Source organism: Notechis scutatus, chromosome 3 (genome assembly GCF_049901735.1).
Source record: "Notechis scutatus isolate UNSWTSFEM ecotype Mainland chromosome 3, rNotScu1.2, whole genome shotgun sequence".
Classification (NCBI taxonomy): Eukaryota; Metazoa; Chordata; class Lepidosauria; order Squamata; family Elapidae; genus Notechis; species Notechis scutatus.
Genome location: NC_142011.1, coordinates 118,421,954 through 118,444,659, shown reverse-complemented (window position 1 = coordinate 118,444,659; position 22,706 = coordinate 118,421,954). Strand labels below are relative to the sequence as shown.

The following is a 22,706-nucleotide window of genomic DNA, read 5'->3' as shown; positions in this document are numbered from 1 at the left end:
CAACCTTCTACGGCGCAAGGTTTGATGGGAGGTCAAAGTTCAAAGTGAGGAGGCGGAGGAAAAGGCGGCGTAGATTAATAGGACGGGAGAAAAGATGGCGTCCACGGCGGCTGGGAAGCAGCGAATTCCCAAAGTGGCAAAGGTGGGCAGGGGAGGCAAAGTGCGAGGTTGTCACGGGGCGCACAGACAGCCGTGGTCTATTTACTCGGAGTTGGATCTCACTGAATTCAGTATAAGTGTTTTGTTTCCTAATGGGTAGACGTGGGCTAGAAGTGTTGCGATTCGACGTGGTGGGACCTGAGATTTTCAGGATTTGTGGAAAATCGGCATGATCCACCCCATAAAAAGGAAAGCAGGGTAGATCAGATCGTTGTGATCTGTCACCGAAGCACTCCGGGGTTTCTGTTCTAAATAAAGGCGCTTTAGGTTCAAGTTTGCTTTTGGATTAAAAAAACACTATCTAAACCTGATTTTATTTTAAAGGATACACCAATAAAAATCCTAGTAAAATATTTGTCTAAAGAGGAAGTACAGTTATAGTAATGTCATCAGGGACAATTTGCACAATGTGGGAAAAAATACCGTACTTCATTAAACTTTCTGTCATCTTTGTGGTTACAAGAAATAGTCTCTTTACCGCGCCTAGAAGAAAATATTGGAGGGAACAATTATTCACAGCTCTGCAAAACACTTGGGTTCAATAGGCTTTACTCCTAAGTTAGGGGAATTGCAGCCTGAGGCTATTTATCAACAAAATGCATGCAGTCGGTAGCTAACTAGACTGTGCTGTTTTAATTCTGGGCATACCGATTTGTCCAAATAGTTATTGCACTGTTCATGCAAACCGTTTTTTTAGCAGTTTTGAGAAATAACATGACTTTAGAATAGAAAACTATAATATGGTTCCGATTGTCCAAGTCAAGTTCTCAAACTAGAATTTATATCTTGAGAGAGATGGGCAGTTAAGAAGTATGACAAATCAAATAATGAATTGGTGAGTTTCAAATTAGGAAATAATAAATAACAAGAATCAAACTTGTGAAATGTCTTAATTTCTGCTTAGGAAGGAGGGGATGGATAGATAGTTATGGATCTGGAATGGGCAAAAGGTACATCTCTAAGAGAATCCCAATAACGTTGGCCTGGTTTGTAATTAAGAAATTTAACTTTATATTGTAATTTTTAAAAAATAAAGGGTTTTTTTCTTGTTAAAGATAAAACAAGTGGAATTTTAATACATTTTAAAATACAGTTCTGAGACTGTGAATTAAATTCTTAGTTTAAGCTATGAGCTTTGATATATACTATTTTGTTTCATAGATGCTGCTTCTTATATTTCAAAGAGTAAGTTAGTGGCCAGTGAGGGACTTGAAAAACAAACTAGAGTCCTAAATAACCAGCCCGAGGTAGATAATAAATGTTGTGCAATATTGTTGTACTTAATTACCTTTTAGTAGAGCACAGTGCCTTTGCCTTGTCAGTATAGATACAAACACCAGATCTTGGCTGCAAAAATCTGGATAATCATATGAGGGAAGCAAACATCTGTATCTTTTTGTTATTACCTAGTATTTGTCTGGATTTTTGCAACTGAATCTGATAGCCTAATCCTGGGCATTGCTATTTGAGTAACGGTAAGGAAACCATTTGCTCTGGAAAAATATCTCTGTGTTTCTGATGACAGAGAGAATTTTATTTTTCCACAAGAAAATGAGAGTAGAACCCCTTTTTAGATCTTTTTAGAGTCAGTGGTACTAGGTCAAGGGTTGAGAAGGCAGAATAGATGTTATGAGTGGAATGTAAGCTTTAAGATTTAATTTTAATAATTGAGCCGGGTTTCTATCTAATTTTCTTGCAAAGACAAAATAGTTTCATTTTGTGAGACTCCTATTCTCTTATGCCTGGTTTTAGAATCATATAGTTTACATTAGTGAAATTTACACTATAGTTTTAGGTCTGCCTAATCACAAACTGTAAACCTTCACAGGTATAGTTATCGTGTAGTAGATGGATCGATGTGAAATCTTCCTTCCTTCCTTCCTTCCTTCCTTCCTTCCTTCCTTCCTTCCTTCCTTCCTTCCTTCCTTCCTTCCTTCCTTCCTTCCTTCCTTCCTTCCTTCCCTCCCTCCCTCCCTCCCTCCCTCCTCCTTCCTTCCTTCCTTCCTTCCTTCCTTCTTTCCTTCCTTCTTTCATTTTCTTTTCTTTTTCAGTCCTTGACATATAATCACAGTTGGGCCCAAAATTCTATTGATATGCAAGATAGTTGTTAAGTGGGTTTTGCCCCCATTTTATGACCTTTCTTGCTACAATTATTAAGTGGATCACTGTAGTTGTTACATTAGTAACACAGTTAACTCAATCTGTCTTCCCCACTGACTTTGCTTACCAGAAGGTAGCAAATGTGATCACATAACCCTAGGATATTGCAACCATCATAAATACATGCCAATTATCAAGTGTCCAAATTTTGATCAATGTCTATGCAACAGTTGTAAGTGTGAAAAAGTCATAAGCTACCTTTTTCAGTGCTGCTGTAGCTTTCAATAAATGAACAGTTGTAAGTCAAGGACTACCTATATCAATTGCAGTATGTGAAGTATTAGAGACTTAATGCACCTGCTATAGTATGCATCTTCAAGCACTTTCTAAAGCAGAAAATTCTGGCACTGTTTGCCAGTGCTACCAGATTTCGGCAGGGGGATGGATAAGGTCTCTGAGGCTGTACAGTTATGGATTGGTGCCACATTCAGGATGTCAATTCTAAATATGGGTTTCTAAAATACATTATATTTTTAAATATGTTCTCCATCAGGTGAAAAATAAAGCTCCAGCAGAAGTACAGATAACAGCAGAGCAATTGTTAAGAGAAGCAAAGGAGAGAGAACTCGAGCTTCTTCCCCCACCTCCTCAACAGAAAATCACAGATGAAGAGGAGCTAAATGATTACAAGCTTCGGAAAAGAAAGGTAGATAAGACATGATACTTTATAATAAAATACTGTATTGCTTTATAATAAAGATTTGACCACTCAAAAACTCAAAGAAAAGCAAATGTAAGACAACAAATAAAGATCATAGACTGGTATGGTATTTTACAAATAGTAAAACAAACCTAGCCACATGAAGGGAAATAAGACCACTTTGTTTGAATAATAACTGTAAATAAAATGGATTTACAGGTAGACAAGGTATTATTAAGCACAATCCAGGAATATATGTATTTTTTAAAAAAAACAAGATTTAGTGTTCCAGAAATTCCTTCACCCAAAGTCTTTTTCAGATAGAATTCCCAGTAGTTCTCCCTTAGGATGAGCTTTTGGGAAGGCATTAAATCTGGCTCGGTTTAGGGTTTTTCTGAATTTGGGGACAGCTGTTCGGCTTAGATGTGTAGCTGGCTTTTTAAAAAAGTGAATGGCTGCCCAAGAATATTTCTTCCTGTTATTGTAGTCACATCTAATTGGGCTTTCAGATCTTTGACCCAGCTGTCTCTGCATGTTTATAACCCATTGTTAGTATTGCATGAAGTGAGAAACCAAAGCAAATCTGGCATATATTAGGAACATATTATGAGACTTGAAATATGTTCTTTAAACATTTGACTTGTACCCTTTCTAAAGAGTGGAGGAGCTGTATAATCAAAACAAAAGTTGGGCATGTACTCTAGCTGAGAATACTTTTTCTGCAGTAGGTATTATTAAGTACAGAGAAAAATAATTATCTCTTGTGTAAATAAAGGATTGCAGAGTTATCACAATTTCTGTGCATTTTGGATAATGTGGCCAGAGTTTGACAGACAAATAAAATTTGAAAATAATATTTGAAAATTTTGACTTGTTTGATTGGGTGCTTATTCAGTTGCCAGGTATACATTTGGCAGCACTTACTAAATATTAATATATTTATATTGTTATTAATATTATTAATATTAATATTAATTATTAATATATAATAATATATTATTATTAGTATATAATAATAATTTTGAGTGCTTCTGTATTATAGTATGAGGCAAAAGCATGAGAAACTTGCTCTAGAGGCTAGTCCATTTGGTGTCTAAAATAACAGCCCAGTATCATCAATTAAAACAAAGTATTTGTTATTTTTTCATCCTGCATCTCCTTAAAGTATCTAGTAATTGTTTTAAATAAAATAATTTTCCGCCCTCTTTGAACCATCTCACATGTTTTACTAGGTAGTAAATTTTTTAGGGACTATCTATATTTTAGGGACTATCTATATTTTAGCCCTAATAGATAAATTCCCTGGATATCAAAATAAATGTTATGTGAACCTTCTTCAGGATATAAAACCATTCCTTAGTGTGCAGTAGCTAAATTTTGTGTTACCACAACGAAAGTAAGACAAAATTGGTTAAAGACGTATTCACTTTTGCTTTAAATATGAAATATTTGAAATACCCTAACTAATACATTGTTAGGGGATACATAGTTTTTATGTTATACCTATTAATGTTTTAGATTTATATTACCTGGATAATAAATGCATTAATATCATAATAGAGGTGAATATTATATTATGTGATACTTGCTAGTGTATTGTATCTATTTGATTCATTTTGTTTTTGTACTTTTACATTTTGCCAATCATTGACCAAATAAATATTATTTTATTGCATTGAAGTTTTTGTCTTAAGTTCAGCTGCCACAAGTTAAACCAGATAATAAAGCAGTTCTTTTTAGGAGATGGAGCTTTAGATATTCTTCACAGGAGATTTTAGAAATATGAAAAAGTAAAATTGGATCACAACTAATTACTAAGAGAAAATTTTGAATGAAGTTTGTGTCTCCCTAGTTTCTTGGGTATTACAGGATAAAAGAAAAGTGGTATTTTCTAGAGTGTTTATAAGAGATATTCAGTGAAATCTGAGCAGCATGGTAGCCTAGAAATAAAGATGCTCACTTGCCACTCTGAGGGTTGAGAGTTCAATCTTAGGCACAAAGAGAAACTACCTGCTGCAAACCCTGCACATCAAGAAGGGCATCCAGCTAAGCTCATTTAGTCATCCTGACTACCTCAAATAAAGGTATTAAAGAGTCATAAAAATGTAATAGTGAAATTTAATTATACTGTTATCTGGCTTTGGTATTATAGACCAATTGTTTTAAATCTTACTAATTAACAAATTTCACTGAACATCGTTTGTCAGATTTTTCTGATATAGATTTTTGTGGATCTACAGCAGAGTTGTTATTTGCTTTTTAGAAATAAACTCTTTACTTTCTCTCAAGACTTTTGAAGATAACATCAGGAAAAACCGGACTGTTATCAGTAATTGGATCAAATACGCACAATGGGAAGAAAGCCTCAAAGAAATACAAAGGTAATTCTTGACAAGCGTTTTTCAAATTCTGAATATGACTATCTAATAATGCCCACTTCTGTAGGAATTGAATTGTATATGCGTTAATTTCAGTAATGTGTTGTTTTCAGGGCTCGTTCCATCTACGAGCGTGCTCTCGATGTGGACTACCGAAATGTAACTCTATGGCTCAAATATGCCGAAATGGAAATGAAGAATCGCCAGGTTAATCATGCACGAAATATCTGGGATCGGGCTATCACTACTTTACCAAGAGTTAATCAGTTCTGGTAAGCTAAGCACTTTCATTAGGTTTAGACATAAATGTGTGTGAGGGGAAGGGAGAGAGAGAGAGAGAGAAATATGCACAATAGAGAGCTCTTTTCTAGTCCCTTGCCCCATATTAATATGTAAATTGTTGGAGGCGACCTAGAGAGGAAGAATTTACAGATTACTGAAAAAAGATTGAAGCATTGATTATGACACTATTGTTATTTGCTGGTTTTCTTCCAGGGGCTCAAATTGACATTCATAAAATTCCCTCTAGTTTTACCTCTGTAATAAGATTGTGAAATAAAGTGGATTGAAGAACTGTGATGGACTCCTAATCAACAGTCACCTTCTGTGGCTGAAAGCAGTGTAATTTGAGTGATCCTAGTTCGACCTTATAACTGCAAGATCTCATTAACTCTCTTGTCATACATTTGATAACCAGATTTCTTGTGGTGGCAATTCTTGTTTTTTCAATCTGTTACTATAGTACGCTAAGGACCAAATATGCAAACACTCCAGATCCAAGCTCAATATCTGGTTGCTTTTTTAAAAAAAGTGTATTTATTTATGAAGAATTATTTATACTAGCTGTAAATAGGTCTGTTATTTATTACTGTAAATGGCATAATCTTCCTTTTTGTATTTTAAAAGGTACAAGTATACTTACATGGAAGAGATGCTGGGGAATGTTGCTGGGGCCCGCCAAGTGTTTGAGCGTTGGATGGAATGGCAGCCAGAGGAACAATCATGGCACTCTTACATTAACTTTGAGCTGAGATATAAGGAAGTGGATAGAGCACGTTCCATTTATGAGAGATATATCCTTTTAAATTAAGATTTGGATTAAATTAAGGCATAGAGGTTGGCTTTACAATATAAATTTTCCCATAACAATCCACATGCACAAATATTTATTGGTGAAGAAATGTATGCACCAGAATTGATACTATATTAAGTTGCATTTTGTATATTATTTGAGTCTTTTAAATTGTTCATCTTGCCAAAGTTTTTGTTTTTCCAAGGAAAATTTCCCCCCCCTTTTTTTATATAACTTTACTAATTATTAGCTGCAGGCTGATCTTATACTAAACCTTTCAATTAAATACATCCTGTTTTGAGTTCCTTAATGTCTTTTACTTGTCATGGTCCATCCGGATGTTAAGAATTGGATCAAGTATGCTCGTTTTGAAGAAAAACATAGTTACTTTGTACATGCAAGGAAAGTGTTTGAAAGAGCTGTGGAATTCTTTGGAGAAGAACATATGAATGAACATTTATATGTTGCATTTGCCAAATTTGAAGAGAACCAGAAAGAGGTAACATTTTGTTTATTAGCTTACATTTTAGTTTAGTTTAGTTTAGTTTAGTTTACTTTTATTGTCATTGCACCTCTTACAACGAAATCAAACACCATCTTCAGTGCACATGACCATGACCATGAAAATAAACACAAACACACATCCTTCACCCTTCACACATTGAACTGAAAATCCCCGACACAACACCAGCACTGCACTATACAGCAGAATTCAAAAGAGCTACTGCCCTGGGATAGAATTACAAGCCATATTATGGCTGCTGCTTTAAAATGATTTTTGTTTACTTTTCCATTTATGTTTTTATACAATTTTAAAATGCCCAATATTTGAATCTCTCTGTGTGGTTTACAAAAAACATGCTATAAACATAATATACAAGCTTATATTCTTACAGCAAATCTGCTATACCTTGGGTGTAAGTTACCTTTAGGAGTTGTCTGCCTTCTCACATGATGTGAACAGAGATCTGTTGTCTCTGCTATGCATGTGGATTCTCTCATAGAGGGAAATTACTTTTGAGTGACTGAGTGTGTACTTCTGGAATATGAGGAGCCAAATAAACAGGAGGAAGTGAGATCAGTCTTCTCTTGGGGACAAGAGGGTGATGAAAGAGACCTGTTGGAGGTGATAAGGGGCTTGGCAGCCACCCAATACTGACCTTAATTCTGATGTCTTTAAAGAAGCAGTTTTATTTCATTTAGTCCCTGAACTGTTTAAGACTGTAGTTTATATTTTTAAAAAGCTAACTGAATTAAGCCTATTTAATTAAATATTAACCCCAAATTCTCTTGACTTAAACTAATATACAGTTTTGACTATAATAATGAATTTCTCAATATTTTTATATTTCTATCATAGATGTGATCTATAATATAACAATACAAAATATGCAAGCTGTAAACAATGATATAAACATTGGTCCCCTCCCCCAAGTTGTATTTGTCTGGTTTTATTTTTTTTTAATATAAAACTTCATTTTGTCCTGACCTATTATTCATTTGTGTAATACTCTTCAAGATTTCAAAAATATTTTTTTCACAGAATCTGTTTTAACTGAAAATTGAGAGTTACTGAATATACTAATGAGGATCAAGTTAATCTTCTATTTTGAAGTGCTCTTTTTTCCTCCTTTTTAGTTTGAACGGGTGCGAGTAATATACAAATATGCCCTGGACAGAATTCCAAAACATGAAGCACAGGAGCTCTTCAAAAATTATACAATCTTTGAGAAGAAATTTGGGGACCGAAGGGGAATTGAGGATATTATTGTTAGCAAGAGAAGATTCCAATATGAAGAAGAAGTAAAAGTAAGTGCCTGAATTCTAGGGGAATTGTATACTTTATTGGTATTTCCCTTGATTGCTTTTGTTGCACTATAAATATGGAGTGTAAGTATAGCATAATTGTAATGGGGTTGAACAGCCATAATATCGGTGCTCAAATTGAAACTCTTGGAAACTCACCTGCTGACTATTGATAAATAATTATCCCTCAGCCTGTTCTTCATAGAGTTATTGTTCTATGGATAAAATGAAAGAAAGTACTACTCTGTACACCACTCAACAGAAATTGAAAAAATGATGCATCAAATAAATAGTACATTTCTCAACATGGTATTTCATTATCAGCTTGTTGGTTTTTTTCTTTTTTACCTGTTTTTTGTACTAAAACCTGTTTTTCTTTTAAAGAATAGTAGACATTATTTTCTTAGACTTTACCAATTATGTTCATAAAAACCACAATTGTTGCACTGCTACTTTCTTTTTTCTTATGTTGAATCTTTAGCAGTTCTGAAATTGTATATAGCAATACTAATTGTCATACATTTCCCCTACAAGGTGACTCTGGAAATTTGGTTAGTTGGATTGATGAATTAACAGAAACCCAATCAGTAAACCATGCTTTGACAATTACATTGATAATTTTATTTATTATATTTATTTCTTTGATTTATTAATCGCTTACAATATAATAGGTATAAGTATAAACATGAGTAAGAATACAGGAAATAGGTATGAATAAATGGGAACAATAGGATAGGGATGGTAGGCACAATTGTGCGCATATGCACGCCCCTTACAGACCTCTTAGGAATGGGGTGAGGTCAATAATGGATAGTTTGAGGTTAAAGGAATGGGGGTTAGAGAATGTAACAACAGAGTCAGGTAGTGCATTCCAGGCATTGACCACTCTGTTGCTAAAGTCATACTTTCTGCAATCGAGTTTGAAGCAGTTTACATTGAGTAAATTTACATTTTGTACTGTGCTTGTACTTCTGAAAGTATTCCCCATTTATCTTGAAAGGCTAATCCACATAATTATGATGCTTGGTTTGATTATCTGCGTCTGGTGGAAAGTGATGCGGAGTGTGATACAATACGTGAAGTTTATGAAAGAGCCATTGCCAATGTTCCTCCAATTCAAGAAAAGCGACACTGGAAAAGATATATCTATTTGTGGATCAATTATGCACTCTATGAAGAGCTAGAGGCAAAGGTAAAGGAAAATGACCCATGAATGTTGCATCTTCTTTGATTAAATGAATCTTGATCTAGGAAATTTAATACTGTACAACCTGTTAGCATGTGGATACTGTTACATTCTCTGATAATCATTCATATAGCTGACTAGATTCCTAAGAAAACCATAGACCAGGGGTGTCAAACACAAGGCCCGCGGGCCAAATCCGGCCCGCCAGACCTCGTCTGATGGCTCGCGGTGCCGCCGCCAGCCTTGCAGCCTCCCCTTTTTTTTTCAATGAATTTACTCCGTGCCTGCACGGAGTAAATTCATTTTAAAAATGGCTCAAGTTAAAAAAAAAAAAAAAATTTACTTACCTTCCGGGACCTGGCCCGACTTCTTCCTGCCCCGCACTGCTCCCTGGGTGTCGGGCGTGACGTCATCACGTGACGTCCGCCCGACATCTCCAGGGATCAGAGGAGCGCGGACGCCGGGAGAGGAGCAAGAAGAAAGAAGTAAAAGAAAGAAAGAAGTAAAAGGTAAGTAAAGTAAATGGAGGGGGCAGATGGCTGGGCACTATAAAAGGGGGCACATGGCTGGGCACTTTAAAAGGGGGCAGATGGCTGGGCACATATAAGGCAGGTGGAGCGGTAAATTTTGGATATACTGACCACTTCCATGTCACTTTACAGTGGTATAGGGACCATAAACTACAATCAAATACCCCAAAAATGTAATAATTGAATGCAGTGACATTAATTTATGATAATAAAGAGTGGACACATAGACCTACAGATACAACCGGCCCTTTGATGGGGACCAAACTGCTGATGCGGCCCCCGATGAATTTGAGTTTGACACCCCTGCCATAGACTATAAGAAAGCAAACTAAGTTATATAGTTTATCGCCATACTTTTTTTAAAAAAAAATCAGCTTCTGCAACTGTCAGTAACAATCAGAACAGTATAAATTATGGATTAATTTAGAAAAACTTAATAGTGCCAGGAAATTTTAAAAAAGACTTCAATCATTGCATTAAACAAGGATGATGAGACAAAAGGTTTATGGTCTTATTTATAACCCCTCCCCCAACACTTAAGCATTGTGAAATCTAATTGATTTCTTTATGGTTAAAAATTATTTTGATATGTTGGAAAATGGCTTGCATATGTACCTTTGTCCAATCATATTCACTGTTGGAATGCATTAAAAGGTAATAATAAATCTGTGAGGCAATGTTTCCATATATAGTGTGCCATTGCTAAAAAAAACCCACTACAAACATTACACAGCAAGTGGGAATCTTTGAAAGCATTCTGGGTATATCATTGATTGGATTATATGTCATCAAGTCGGTGTTGACACTCCACAGCCATATAGTTAGATTTTTTTCCATGTGATATGTATTATATATTATAGCTGCCCATCTCACAAGAGTGGTTCCTATATATCCAAGTTCTAAACATTAAGGTTTTAAAGACGCTTGCCACCTGCTCAGAAATTAGCAGTAAACATTTTTAATCATTGATGTGATGTGTTCTGAAATTACAGTCCTAGATCGGTGAGCAATTTTATTTTGCTCTACACAGACAATGTTAAGATGTCAAGTTGGGAATGAAGACTTTCCAGGATTTTTCAAGCAGTAACAAATATTTTAAATGATAAAATGTAGCTAGATGTCATTTTTTCCTAAAATATTTTGAATTGCACTTGCATGGAAGCCTTGTTCCAACTGTATCACATAGATTGACTTGTGTTTTAGGATACAGAAAGAACAAGACAAGTGTATCAAGCATGTATTGAACTCATTCCTCACAAAAAGGTATTTATGGTATCTTTGTTGTGTGTATTGTGTCTTAATTAAGGATACATCCTGACTTAACTTCATCCATACTGTTCCAATTCCAGTCTGAACATATTATATATATGTTATTACAATGTAATTTTTATACTGCCAGCAACCTCTACTTAAGAATTATCTACACATAAGATGGATAACACTCTGTTTTTTATGTATTTAGAGCAGGGGAATTGGGCAAACTTTTTGGCTCGGGGGCCTCATTGACTTTTAAAATTTGAGAGATGGGGCCGGGTCAGCACAAGATACGATACATATAAAAAACTGCAAAATCTGCAAAATCAAGTCACTGTGCCTAATGCGCCACCTGGTGTCGAAATGCCTGTCATTACAAGTCAAAATCAAATGAATGCAATCATTCAATCATTCACATCAAACCTTAATTCTGTACCAATCTTCGGCGGGCCGAATTAAAAAGACCAACGGGCCGGATGTGGCCTGCGGGCCGTAGTTTGCCCACCTCTGATTTAGAGAGTGAATAATATATAACTACATATATAATATATATATAATATAACTACATGGTAGATTTCAGAGGAAGGGAGCAAATATTAAATTAGGATCATGAAATCAACTAGTTCAATGGTTCCCAACTTTTTCTTCACCACGGGCTCCCTTTAAATGCTTTTTGTGGCCACGAACCGTGGCCCTAGATCCACCAAGACTTCAGATTTAAATCATAAGATTTCTTCAAGCCTTCACAGACGCCCTGTGATGATGTTGCAGTCCCTAGGAGTCTGCAGACCACAGGTTGGGAACCACTGATCTAATTCATCTCCTGGTCAGTGCCTGCCTTAATTCTAAAACAAGAATAGACAATGTGTTGAAATATTTTAATTTTTTTTTAATCTGTCCTAACTACCATTGTCAGAACATCTGAAGGGCATCATATTCCTGATTCAGATCTCTCTATAACTCAGGATGAATCATTTCCTTGAGGTTTTGGTGTAGGCCCTATATGGAATAAAAATCCTTCTCTAAATTAAAGATCTTTTGTAAATATTGCTACAATGTAGATGCAGTGCTTTGCACAATCGTGCACTGTATGAATATGATAAACCCAAGAGTATGGAATGTAAGCAGTTGTACATCAAACAGTGCAGTGCAAGTTACAAATAAACATAGCAGTTTCTCAAACCATTTACTGATCTAGGGATTAACTAGGCTTGATTTAAAAAAAAAATCTACTTACCAACTGCTTTGGAACTCAGTTTTCTAGAAAAGCCCATATAGTCACATTTTTATTACATTGGGCAAGTTTATTATAAATAACACCTGTGGTAAGGAGAACTATAGATGTAAGGAAGCTGGTTTATGCTTTGTAATACAACAGATATAAGATGGAAAAATAATTTAAGAAGGGATTTGAGAAATTCATTAATTGATATTCTAGTTAGTGGATATTCTAGTTCAATAGAAGCAATTTATATTATTTTGAAAAGCAGGAGTTAAACGTACAACTCTTGCCTATGATCAAGTAGATATTGATAAGAGAATAGGGAAAGGGAAAATCTGGTTTGGTTCAGCAAGGCAGTCTCAAATTATGATGGGTCACTTAGCGACTGTTTGAAGTTACAACAGACCCAAAAAGGGGATTTACAACCTAGATTCAAAGTTCTAAATAAAGCTCCCTCATAATTATATTATTACACAATATCCTAAAATAGGTCATTTTATTGACAAATTGTAGTGGTGAGATTTTAGAGAGGTGGGATGTCACATGCAAACCACCCCCCCCCCCAAAAAAGTTGCCCATCACTGCTATAAAAAAATCAGAGTTATATGGATGTGTTAGTGTGTTAGTGAGTGAGTGTGTGTGTGTGTGTGTGTGTGTGTGTGTGTGTGTGCATTTAATTTATTCATACAGTTTTAAGACACATTGTTTCTTCCAAAATAACAAGCTTTCTGGATCTATTTTTATTATTAGTTACATTAAAAAAAATCTTCCAAGACTGAAAACATTTTTCTCTTCCTTTCCTTTTTTTTTTTTTTTTTTTGAGAGGGGGACAGGGAGGAAACTCCTGAAAAATAAGGGAGAGTCTCTTCTGAAATGTTCCCCAGCTCATTCCCCCTTCTGTGGGTGAAAACTTCTTATATTCCAGTTTCATTTGTGTTAGCCCAGTGAGGTAGGGAGGGCAGATAGCAAACACAAACGGTAGTACTGGATCTATTTTTATTATTAGTTACATTAAAAAAATCTTCCAAGACTGAAAACATTTTTCTCTTCCTAGTTATAGTTATAGTTACTAGTTATATTAGTGACATATTGTCCAATTTTGTGTTTTCAGAAATCATGTCTTGTCAGTCAGCCTTATGGGCTGAATAATATAAACCTGCTAAAGATACCCTACATGCATATTGTGTTCTAATGGGTTTCAAGAAAATTACTTTATTGAGGAAACCAGGCGACTGTGCGTTCTAGTCCCTCTTTAAGTATGAAATCCAGCTGGGTGACTTTGGGCCAGTCACGATTCAGCCCAACTTCCTCACAGCATTGTTGTGGGGAAAATAGGAGGAGGAAGGAGCATTACCTAGGTTTGACACCTGGAGTTATTTATAAAAATAATGAATGTGGAATAAAAATTGATAAATTAAAAAATAACCAAACATTTGTGGTCTTAAGTCATTTTTTGTATGTATGAAAGCATGGTTTTTAACTCGGCCAACTGAAATTTAGCCATTTTTAAATACTATTTTCCACCCAGTTTACATTTGCCAAAATATGGTTGCTCTGCGCACAGTTTGAAATCAGACAGAAGAATCTCCATCTTGCCAGGCGAGCATTGGTAAGTAAAATGAAGTGACTTTTTTGTTCTAGAAATATATTGATGAAATTGGCTGATCCCTCTTGAAAACAATGGAACAGTGGAACCAGGGGAACTGCTTGCCTCCTGAAATCGTGGGTGCTCCAACACTGGATATTTTTAAGAAGAATCTAGACAGTCACTTATCTAAAATTGTATAGGTTCTCCTGCTTAATCAGGGGGCTCGACTAGAAGACCTCCAAGGTCCCTTCCAGCTCATTCTATTCTATTCAGTACTTTAAATTCTTATTCGCTTATAGTGATGTGTTAAGAATTTTTTTAAAAATCGGATGAAAAGTACTGATACTTTTTATGTTGTATCAGACCAAGGCTATAGCCTTATAGGTATAATTATAGGTTATAGGCTATAGGTATAATTTAATGTTTATTAAGGTCCCTATCCTAAATAGTTGGTAGGCAGCTGAATTTATATTTGTTGCTATAGGGTAAATGTCTGCATTTCCTATTGAGATAGATTTTCTACCATTTTTCACCAGTTACATTTTGTCCCACAGGAAAAAACTCATCTGGAAAGTTGATGGTAATTTGTGAAATGTACAGAAGGGTCAGGTCACTCCTGACAAATTGATTTTCCCTGTAAAGAATGCCCCATGCTTAGCTTGATTTGCAAACTTGTGCTGGGAAGAAAAACAACAACTCAAGAGACTTTTTAAATATATAAATGTTACCATTAAACAAGTCTTCCTATTTCTAGTCAATACCGTATTGTCTTTATTTTTTCTATTGTTTAAATTTATTGACTTCCCAACTGTCCCAACTCTAATGGCTTCTTTTACAGCTAACATTTTTTAAAACGTTGAAATATGCCTGCCAAATGTTGAAATAAAGCTACCATGCTCATGATAGTTTTTGGTCTTTGTAGACCATTTTAATATACAGTAAGAACACAATAAGATGTAAATGTAGTAACAAAAAGTAGACCTTTAGAGCCCAGATACTGCATTTTTGGAACAAGTCTGAAAAGAAGTATATTTCAGTTTTTATGCTTGTATAATTGCACTTACTTGAGAAGCTTTGAAGAACTTCTTCCTTCTTTGTAGGGGACATCTATAGGTAAATGTCCAAAGAACAAACTATTTAAAGGCTATATTGAACTGGAGCTACAACTGCGAGAGTTTGATCGTTGTCGGAAACTGTATGAGAAGTTTTTAGAGTTTACACCTGAAAACTGCACATCATGGATTAAATTTGCTGAATTAGAAACTATTCTTGGTGACATTGACCGAGCCAGAGCTATATATGAACTAGCAATTGGCCAGCCTCGACTGGATATGCCAGAGGTAAAAGAGGTTCTGGGGAATGCAATTCTCAATAATGTATTTTTGTCAGATATAGAGGTAGGAGACATTTTTTTTAAAATTAAATCTGTGCTTCTGTCATTCTCAAGGAAGCTTGTGCAGGGATCTTCTACCCATTTGTTAAGAAAAGACTCATTATGGTGCGGGTGGCATGGACTAGTATTGGTAGTGCTGAAATCAGTGGTGTAGTTGCCTTGATTAATACGGGGCTTACATAAACGATCTGGCATTTTCCTTGGCTTATAGCAATTAAAAATAATACAGTTAAAATAAAGAAAACATAAATTTAACAAATAAAAGCTTGGGCAAAGAGGGTATTTTGTTATGTTTCTAAATACTGAGAAAGTAGGAACCAAACATACTTCTGTCAGGTAGAGGAGGAGATCTGTAGGAGTCAGATAGAGGAATGTCCTCTCCTTTGTGCTAGGTAGCTGAGTTTCTGGTAGTGAGTGAATCTTCAAAGGGGTCTCTCCTACTTCCCAAGTAATTGAATGGTTCATAGTAGCAGAAGCAATCCTTCAGGTAGTCACAAACAGTAGGGCTTGCTATCTCAGGCAAAATGGGTGGTATACAAGTCAAACAAACAAATGCTGTTTAGGGTTTTAAAAATAGGTCCAGTAACCCAATTATTGAACTGTAATTTCACCATACTGCCTTCTGGGTATGTCCTCCCAAAAAGAACTAGAACCACTGCAAAATAGTAGTAACCTCAAAACAGTCTTGTCAGATGGCCCAGAAGACCACTGAAAATCATTGGGCAATTCAAGAGATCGTCCCTCGTATATTTTCCCTTCTAGGCCTCCCACCTAGATTAGAGCAGTCTCAAAACCACATCCTGGATAAAATAACCAATTAGAATTGATCCTGATAATTGCCATTCAGAGTTCATCTCTGGAGGATTGTTAATGAGATATATCAAGGGGTTGATCTCAAACCAAGGAAACAAAGACACAGGTTTATCCTTAGTTATGCAAATTCAGTAGGTGACTTTGGATCAGCCACATCTCTTACTGAAACATATATCACAGTGTTGATGATACAGAGAAAGGATGAAGAGAGAATTTCATGTAAGCTGCTTTGAACTGTTGGAGGAAATCAGGATAAACCCCTTTAAAAAGTACATAGAAGAAAAATATAGTTATTCAGATTTTTTCTCTCCATGCATATCTGTTATTTAGGCACTTTTTATGTGGATTTCTTTTTGTAAATTTGCTTTGACATTCCAAGCTGGAAGAACAGAGTTTTCTTCTCCTAGGTACTTTGGAAATCTTATATAGACTTTGAAATTGAACAAGAAGAATATGAAAATACAAGAAATTTGTACAGAAGGTTGCTTCAGCGAACACAGCATGTTAAGGTAAGGATTAACTCAGGCAATGCTGAATTCCATTCTGACTGCAATAGCACTAATTGTGAGCACACTTTTGAAGCTGATATAAATACAGAGAAGATGACAACTGGATTTTAATTTAGGCAAATTTGAGTGAGTTGTGCTTAATTGATCTTTTTGAATTTTATTTTATGACAAGTTTTACAAAAGTAGAAAAACTGATTAGAAGAAAATAAAGTTGCATCTAAATTTATGTATGTTATAAATTAGGTATGTTTTACATATTCTAGTTAAATAGTCCTGCTCTTAAAGCTGCTGCAAAAAGTTTTCAAGTTTGGAACAGCTGAGGAAGCTGGAATGACATATTAGGTCAAAGGCCCATATCTGCCTTTTTAAAAATACTTACTGGAATGGCCTACACTTCTATTGTATTTCAGGGAAATGGTTTCACCTTTAGGGTAGCATAATCATGTTATCTAGCCCTATTTTGAGAATAAAAATTGCAGCATTTTTAATATATTAAAATCTAATTGAAATAGAATTCCCATTTTTATGTTAAATGTTGATGGAAGTATTATTTAATTAGAAAAAACATGAGTGGAAAATTCAGTTCTGTTCATTTTTAACATAAAGACTTAATAGAGATGTGCTTCGGGCTCATCAATTACTGTCTATCTTTATTCATAAAGGAATCTCAGGCTGCTGGACAACATTGACTTGACTCTGATAGCTACATAGCACAGGCTTGCTGTTCTGAATACCTGCTTTATTTATACTTTGTTCTTCTTATCTTATTTGAAAATAGGAGAAGATCAACATTTGACTCCTATTTTCTTTTTCTTATTCTCTTTTAAATATATTTCAGTTTTGGTAATATATTTCCTTTGCAGAAAAAAATTACTGTTAAGTAATTTTATACAATGCTTTACAAGTCCCAATCTAAAATAGTCTGAAATCCTTTCTAAAAGCTTTATTTCAAATGACCAAAAATGTACAGTTTCATAATAAATGACACACATTTTGAATATCATTAGTCGAGAGAAATCCTAGACAGAGAAAGACTATAATAAGTATGTGACAACTTATTGTACATACATAGATTAGCTTTTTAATCATAATATGCTCTTTTTTATTTCAGGTATGGATCAGTTTTGCTCAATTTGAGCTCTCAGCAGATAAAAAGAACAATTTACCACAATGCCGGCAAATATATGAAGAGGCAAATAAAACAATGAGAAATTGTGAGGAAAAAGAAGAGAGGCTTATGCTCTTGGAATCTTGGAAAAGTTTTGAAGAGGAGTTTGGAACAGAATCCAGCAGAGAACGAGTAGACAAACTCATGCCTGAAAAAGTCAAGAAGCGGAGAAAACTTCAGGCTGAAGATGGGGTAAGACCTCTACCTGGAAATCTTACTTTCCATGAGTACTTTATATAGTATAGCAGTGTAACTAATGCAGGTAGACCGTAACAAAATAAGACAGTTTTTCCCTCTTTCTTCAGCTTATTCTTTTTGACTGATATTAATTAGAGTGACTTCAAAGAATCTGCAGAATGTAATGCCGTACTCTCTGATGTACACGTGTAAAGGATGCAGGAGTTTATTAATATTTCATAACAAAGCTTAGGGTTCAGGAAATAATATTCAGGAAAAATCATCCCATCTATTAGTATTTATTCAGATATCATAAAAGTTTCTGTACATCCAGTAGAGAGAAGGTATTTCCTCAGTTCTCTGAAATTTTTCAAACAAGCAATATCTACAGCCTAAATTGGTTTTTAATGCACTTTGTAAAAAAATAGGAATAGAAAACAGCAAGTGCTGTGTAGTAATGTCGCATAGTTTAAAACAATTCTTGTAATGATGGAGGTTTGATTATGTGCACACTTTTCTTTCTAGTCTGATGCTGGCTGGGAAGAATATTATGATTATATCTTCCCAGAAGATGCTGCCAATCAACCCAACCTCAAACTGCTTGCAATGGCTAAACTCTGGAAGAAGCAGCAACAGGATGAAAATCCAGAGAGAGATCCAGACAAGGATATTGATGAAAGCAGTCCCTAACAATATTTTTGGTTTCTTTTCCTTTGTATTGTACAGTTTTTGCTAATAAAATATTTTAGAATTTTTTTTTGCTAATGCTTGAGGTGAAAGAGGCATGTTTTTAACATCAGCATTTAAAGACTAATTTATATAGCTGTAATTTACTCATAATATTGTAGAGCAGAAAAATCAACGAGTAACTGCCCTTTGAAGAAAGATAAGAGATCTCATAATCCTTAGCTTAGAAGAAAGACAAATGAAATGACATACATGTGCATAAAACTGACAGTGAACAAGGATATTTTTGAAATTGAATAGCTGGAGGTTTGGGGCCAATCACAAATCTCTCAGTAGGCAATTTTACAAGATTATATTCTGTCTCAAAATTCAAATATTAGAGTAAGGAATATAATCAGGTAATTTTAATTGCAGCACAGCGCAAATCAAATCAGAGCTATTACCGCTATTAACTTCAAGAATGAGGGAATAAAATTTCAGAGTCTATCAGAGATTTTAGAAACTGGCTAAGGGTGGCTTATAAAGAATAGCACATCTGAGGTCAACTTACCACAGAAGCAAGCACAAACAATAGATTTTATCCAAGAAATTCATGACCTTCAGCCAGGCACTGCTAGTACTACAAGTACTTTATTGGAAATGTTTACCTATTTCATCTTTACCTATTTCAAGTAATCTATTTCTGAGTGGTTTTTCTCAGGTGTTCTGATAGCTATCTGGTACTTTAGTCTCCACTTCCATATTTAGCTTGGAGGCAGCAGTGCTCTTATGGATCTGCTGGCTATGCTTCCCTTTCACAGTCAGAAGAAAGTGATTCAGACAAGACCTTTGAGCTATGTCCTGGCCCCTTAAAATTAGTCAAGTTCTTGTTTCTGTTCCTCTATTGCTTCCTTGTAAAAGAAGCCTTCTGGGGAAGCCGTTATGTCATTCTTTGCTCCCTGTTTGAACTCTCCAGTATGTTCCTAATGCACAACTTCTCTCTCATGGGCATTCAAGAGGCAGTAAATAAAAAAATGTAGCACGTGATATTTGTGATGCCAATTCTGCCCTCACGTGCTTGTATTCTTGGGCAAGTACAAAAGTGTGAAGCTCGTGTCCTATTTATTTGGAACTGAGGCTGGCTATTGATTGGTATGTTATTTATTTGACTTTTGGGGGATAGATGGCAATTTCTATTTTATTGTCTAAAAATAATTATGGGGCCAAAAGGTATTCTTATAAATAAAAATGATGTTAAATATTGGCACTTCATAGCATGCCTATTTTCCTTTTTCTAATTAAAAGGATCTGAAAAAAAGTGTGACTGTAGCTATGCACACTTTCAATTTACTTGTCAGTTATATTTTTTTGGCAATTCTTTACATTTTACAGTGGTTATTTTCTTACATTTCTATACAGGTTTCTAAAATGGTAAAACTAATAGATGATATTTTGTTGCATGTTGACATACTTTTTTCCTTTAAGTGAAATTCAACGACAGTCTTTAACATTTTAAAAAAAATCAGTTTCTATTTTTATCTGTTAATTGCCCTGTAATATAGATGCATAATACCCTCAATAACAATGTTTTTAGATTACATTTCAAGCAATCTAAAATTGAAAGTCCCAAATGTATTTTATTTATGTGTTAAAGCAATGAAAATTTTCATATTTAACACTAAGAATCAAAGTAATATCAAATTGGGTATTTGTCTTTTGAGTTATTCCATTAAAAGAATCTCTTCATATAAAGCATAATCAACTAATCTCCAATTTTTAAAAATGTTTTCCAATAATATAAGATAAATTCTTTGTTCTATTGCAGTGATGGCGAATCTTTTTGGCACCGAGTGCCCAAAGCACAGGGAGTGCACATGCGCACGTGTGCGCATACAATAATGTAACGTGCCTATCCCATGCATGCGCCCTGTGCATGCACCCACCGCCTATGCGTGGCAGAGACCTGAAGACTAGCTGGCCGGTGGGAGGCGCACGCGTTGGAGCTGAGCTAGGGCAATGGTATGCATGCCCAGGGAGGGCTCTGTGTGCCACCTGTGGCACACGTGCCATAGGTTCACCACCACGGCTCTATTGTGCAATTCCACCACTACCTCTGGAGTGATGAAACATAAGGCCACTTTCATCACTTGTTGGGGGACAAAACAAAATAAAATATTGAAATAAGTTACCTAGAATTTGAAAAGCTGTCTACAACACTCCCTTTTTCAAGACAAGGTATATTATCCAAAGAATTTTAACAGGCTAATTTACATCCTTTTATTATCAAAATATAATTTGTTTTTACTATCATTGATAACATCCAGAGTTCTACTTATTGGATGAAAGGAAAGGAGTTGCACCTGGAAATTAAAGGACTGGATAGGTGACCATTTCATGATAATAGCAACATTTACAGTTATGAATGGATAGGACTGCTGGTTTGAACTAATTTGGCAGGTTTCAACAAAACAGGTAGACATAAATGGAGCCTTAGAAATTTGTGATAAAATATTTTTTTATCTAAATTAATAATGATTCTGGATGCATAAACGTAACCAATAAAATATCTTTGTTTCAAAAATCTTTTCCCCATGATTCAGCTTCCAAGCAACTCTTCCTGGATGACTGAGAATCTTCATTGATACAATCACCAGATATTCAAAAATTTTAAAAAATCCACAAATCCTTCTAGCAACAGGTATAAGGCAAACCTTTAGTAGGTTTTCACTTTGTTAGTAAGAAAAATTTGTTTCTTCTTTTTGACATTTTTAACTCTGATTAATCCTAAAGAAAATAGTTCATTCCAAAATTTTCCATTTTTCAGGAAGATATGACCAAACTCTATGTGGAATCTTTTCATAGGCTAAAATAGCTACAACTTCTTTTCTTTAAGGTTAATATATACAATATACAGTATATTCCTAATATGTCTCTGATTAATTATCATTTGGAGAACCAGTTTGGTATAGTAGTTAAGGCCCTTGGCTACATATCAGGAGACCATGAGTTCCAGGCATGAAAGCCTGCTGGTGTCTTTGGGATCAGTAACTCTCTGAGCCCAACCAGCTCACGATTGTTGGTGGGGGGGGAGGTAGAAGGAGTCTTAGATGTTTTCTGCTTTAAGTTATTTGTACAAATAATAAAGATGGGATATAAATGAATAAAATTCTGACAGAATATTCTGAAAATTCCAATAAACCAAATACCTCCAAGCTAATATCCTAACTGTTCCTCTAAACCAGGGGTCCCCAAACTTGGCAACTTAAAGACTTGTGGACTTCAACTCCCAGAATTCTCCAGCCAGCTATGCTCTAAACTTACTAAAAATTCTATTGCGTACACATATTATCAGATAATAGATAATCAGCATTGGAAGGGACCTTGTAGGTCATCTAGTCCAATCCCCTGCCCAAGTGGGAGACCCTACACCATTTCTGACAAATGGCAGTCCAATCTCTTCTTGAAAGTCTCAAGTGATGGTGCTCCCACAACTTCTGAGGGCAAGCTGTTCCGTTGGTTGGTTGTTCTGTCAGAAAGTTTCTCCTTATTTCCAGGTTAAATTTCTCCTTGTTCAGTTTCCATCCATTTTTCCTTGTCTGGCCTACAAGCCCTTTAGAAAATAGACAGCCCCTCAAATATTGGAAGACTGCTAGCATGTCTCCCCTGGTCCTTCTCTTTACTAGACTAGCCAAGCCCAGTTCCTATAACTGTTCTTGGTATGTTTTAGTCTCCAGTCCCCTAATCATCTTGGTTGCTCTTCTCTGTACTTTCTTTAGAATCTCAACATCTTTTTTTATAGTGAGGTGACCAAAACTGGATGCAGTACTCTAGGTGTGGTCTTACTAAGGCTTTATAGAGTGGTATTAGTACCTCCCTTGATCTTGATTGTATCCCCGTTAACGCAATTTAGGATTACATAGCTTCTTTGGCTGCTGCTGCACACTGCTGGCTCATATTTAGCTGGTTGTCCATGATTCTCCAAGAT

The 22,706-nt window shown here is 35.3% G+C and overlaps 1 protein-coding gene across 1 annotated transcript; it reads left to right on the top strand.

Annotated features, from left to right (window-relative positions):
• Window positions 1-46: 46 nt before the first annotated feature.
• CRNKL1 (crooked neck pre-mRNA splicing factor 1) lies at window positions 47-19,993 on the top strand. The gene is made up of 14 exons (XM_026672538.2): window positions 47-142; window positions 2,813-2,965; window positions 5,249-5,340; window positions 5,451-5,609; window positions 6,244-6,410; window positions 6,730-6,908; window positions 8,048-8,218; window positions 9,216-9,407; window positions 11,135-11,194; window positions 13,936-14,016; window positions 15,096-15,335; window positions 16,609-16,710; window positions 17,822-18,070; window positions 18,581-19,993. The coding sequence occupies exons 1-14, from the start codon at window positions 95-97 to the stop codon at window positions 18,743-18,745; spliced, it is 2,058 nt and encodes a 685-aa protein (XP_026528323.1). The 5' UTR covers window positions 47-94; the 3' UTR covers window positions 18,746-19,993.
• The last annotated feature ends 2,713 nt before the right edge of the window (window positions 19,994-22,706 follow it).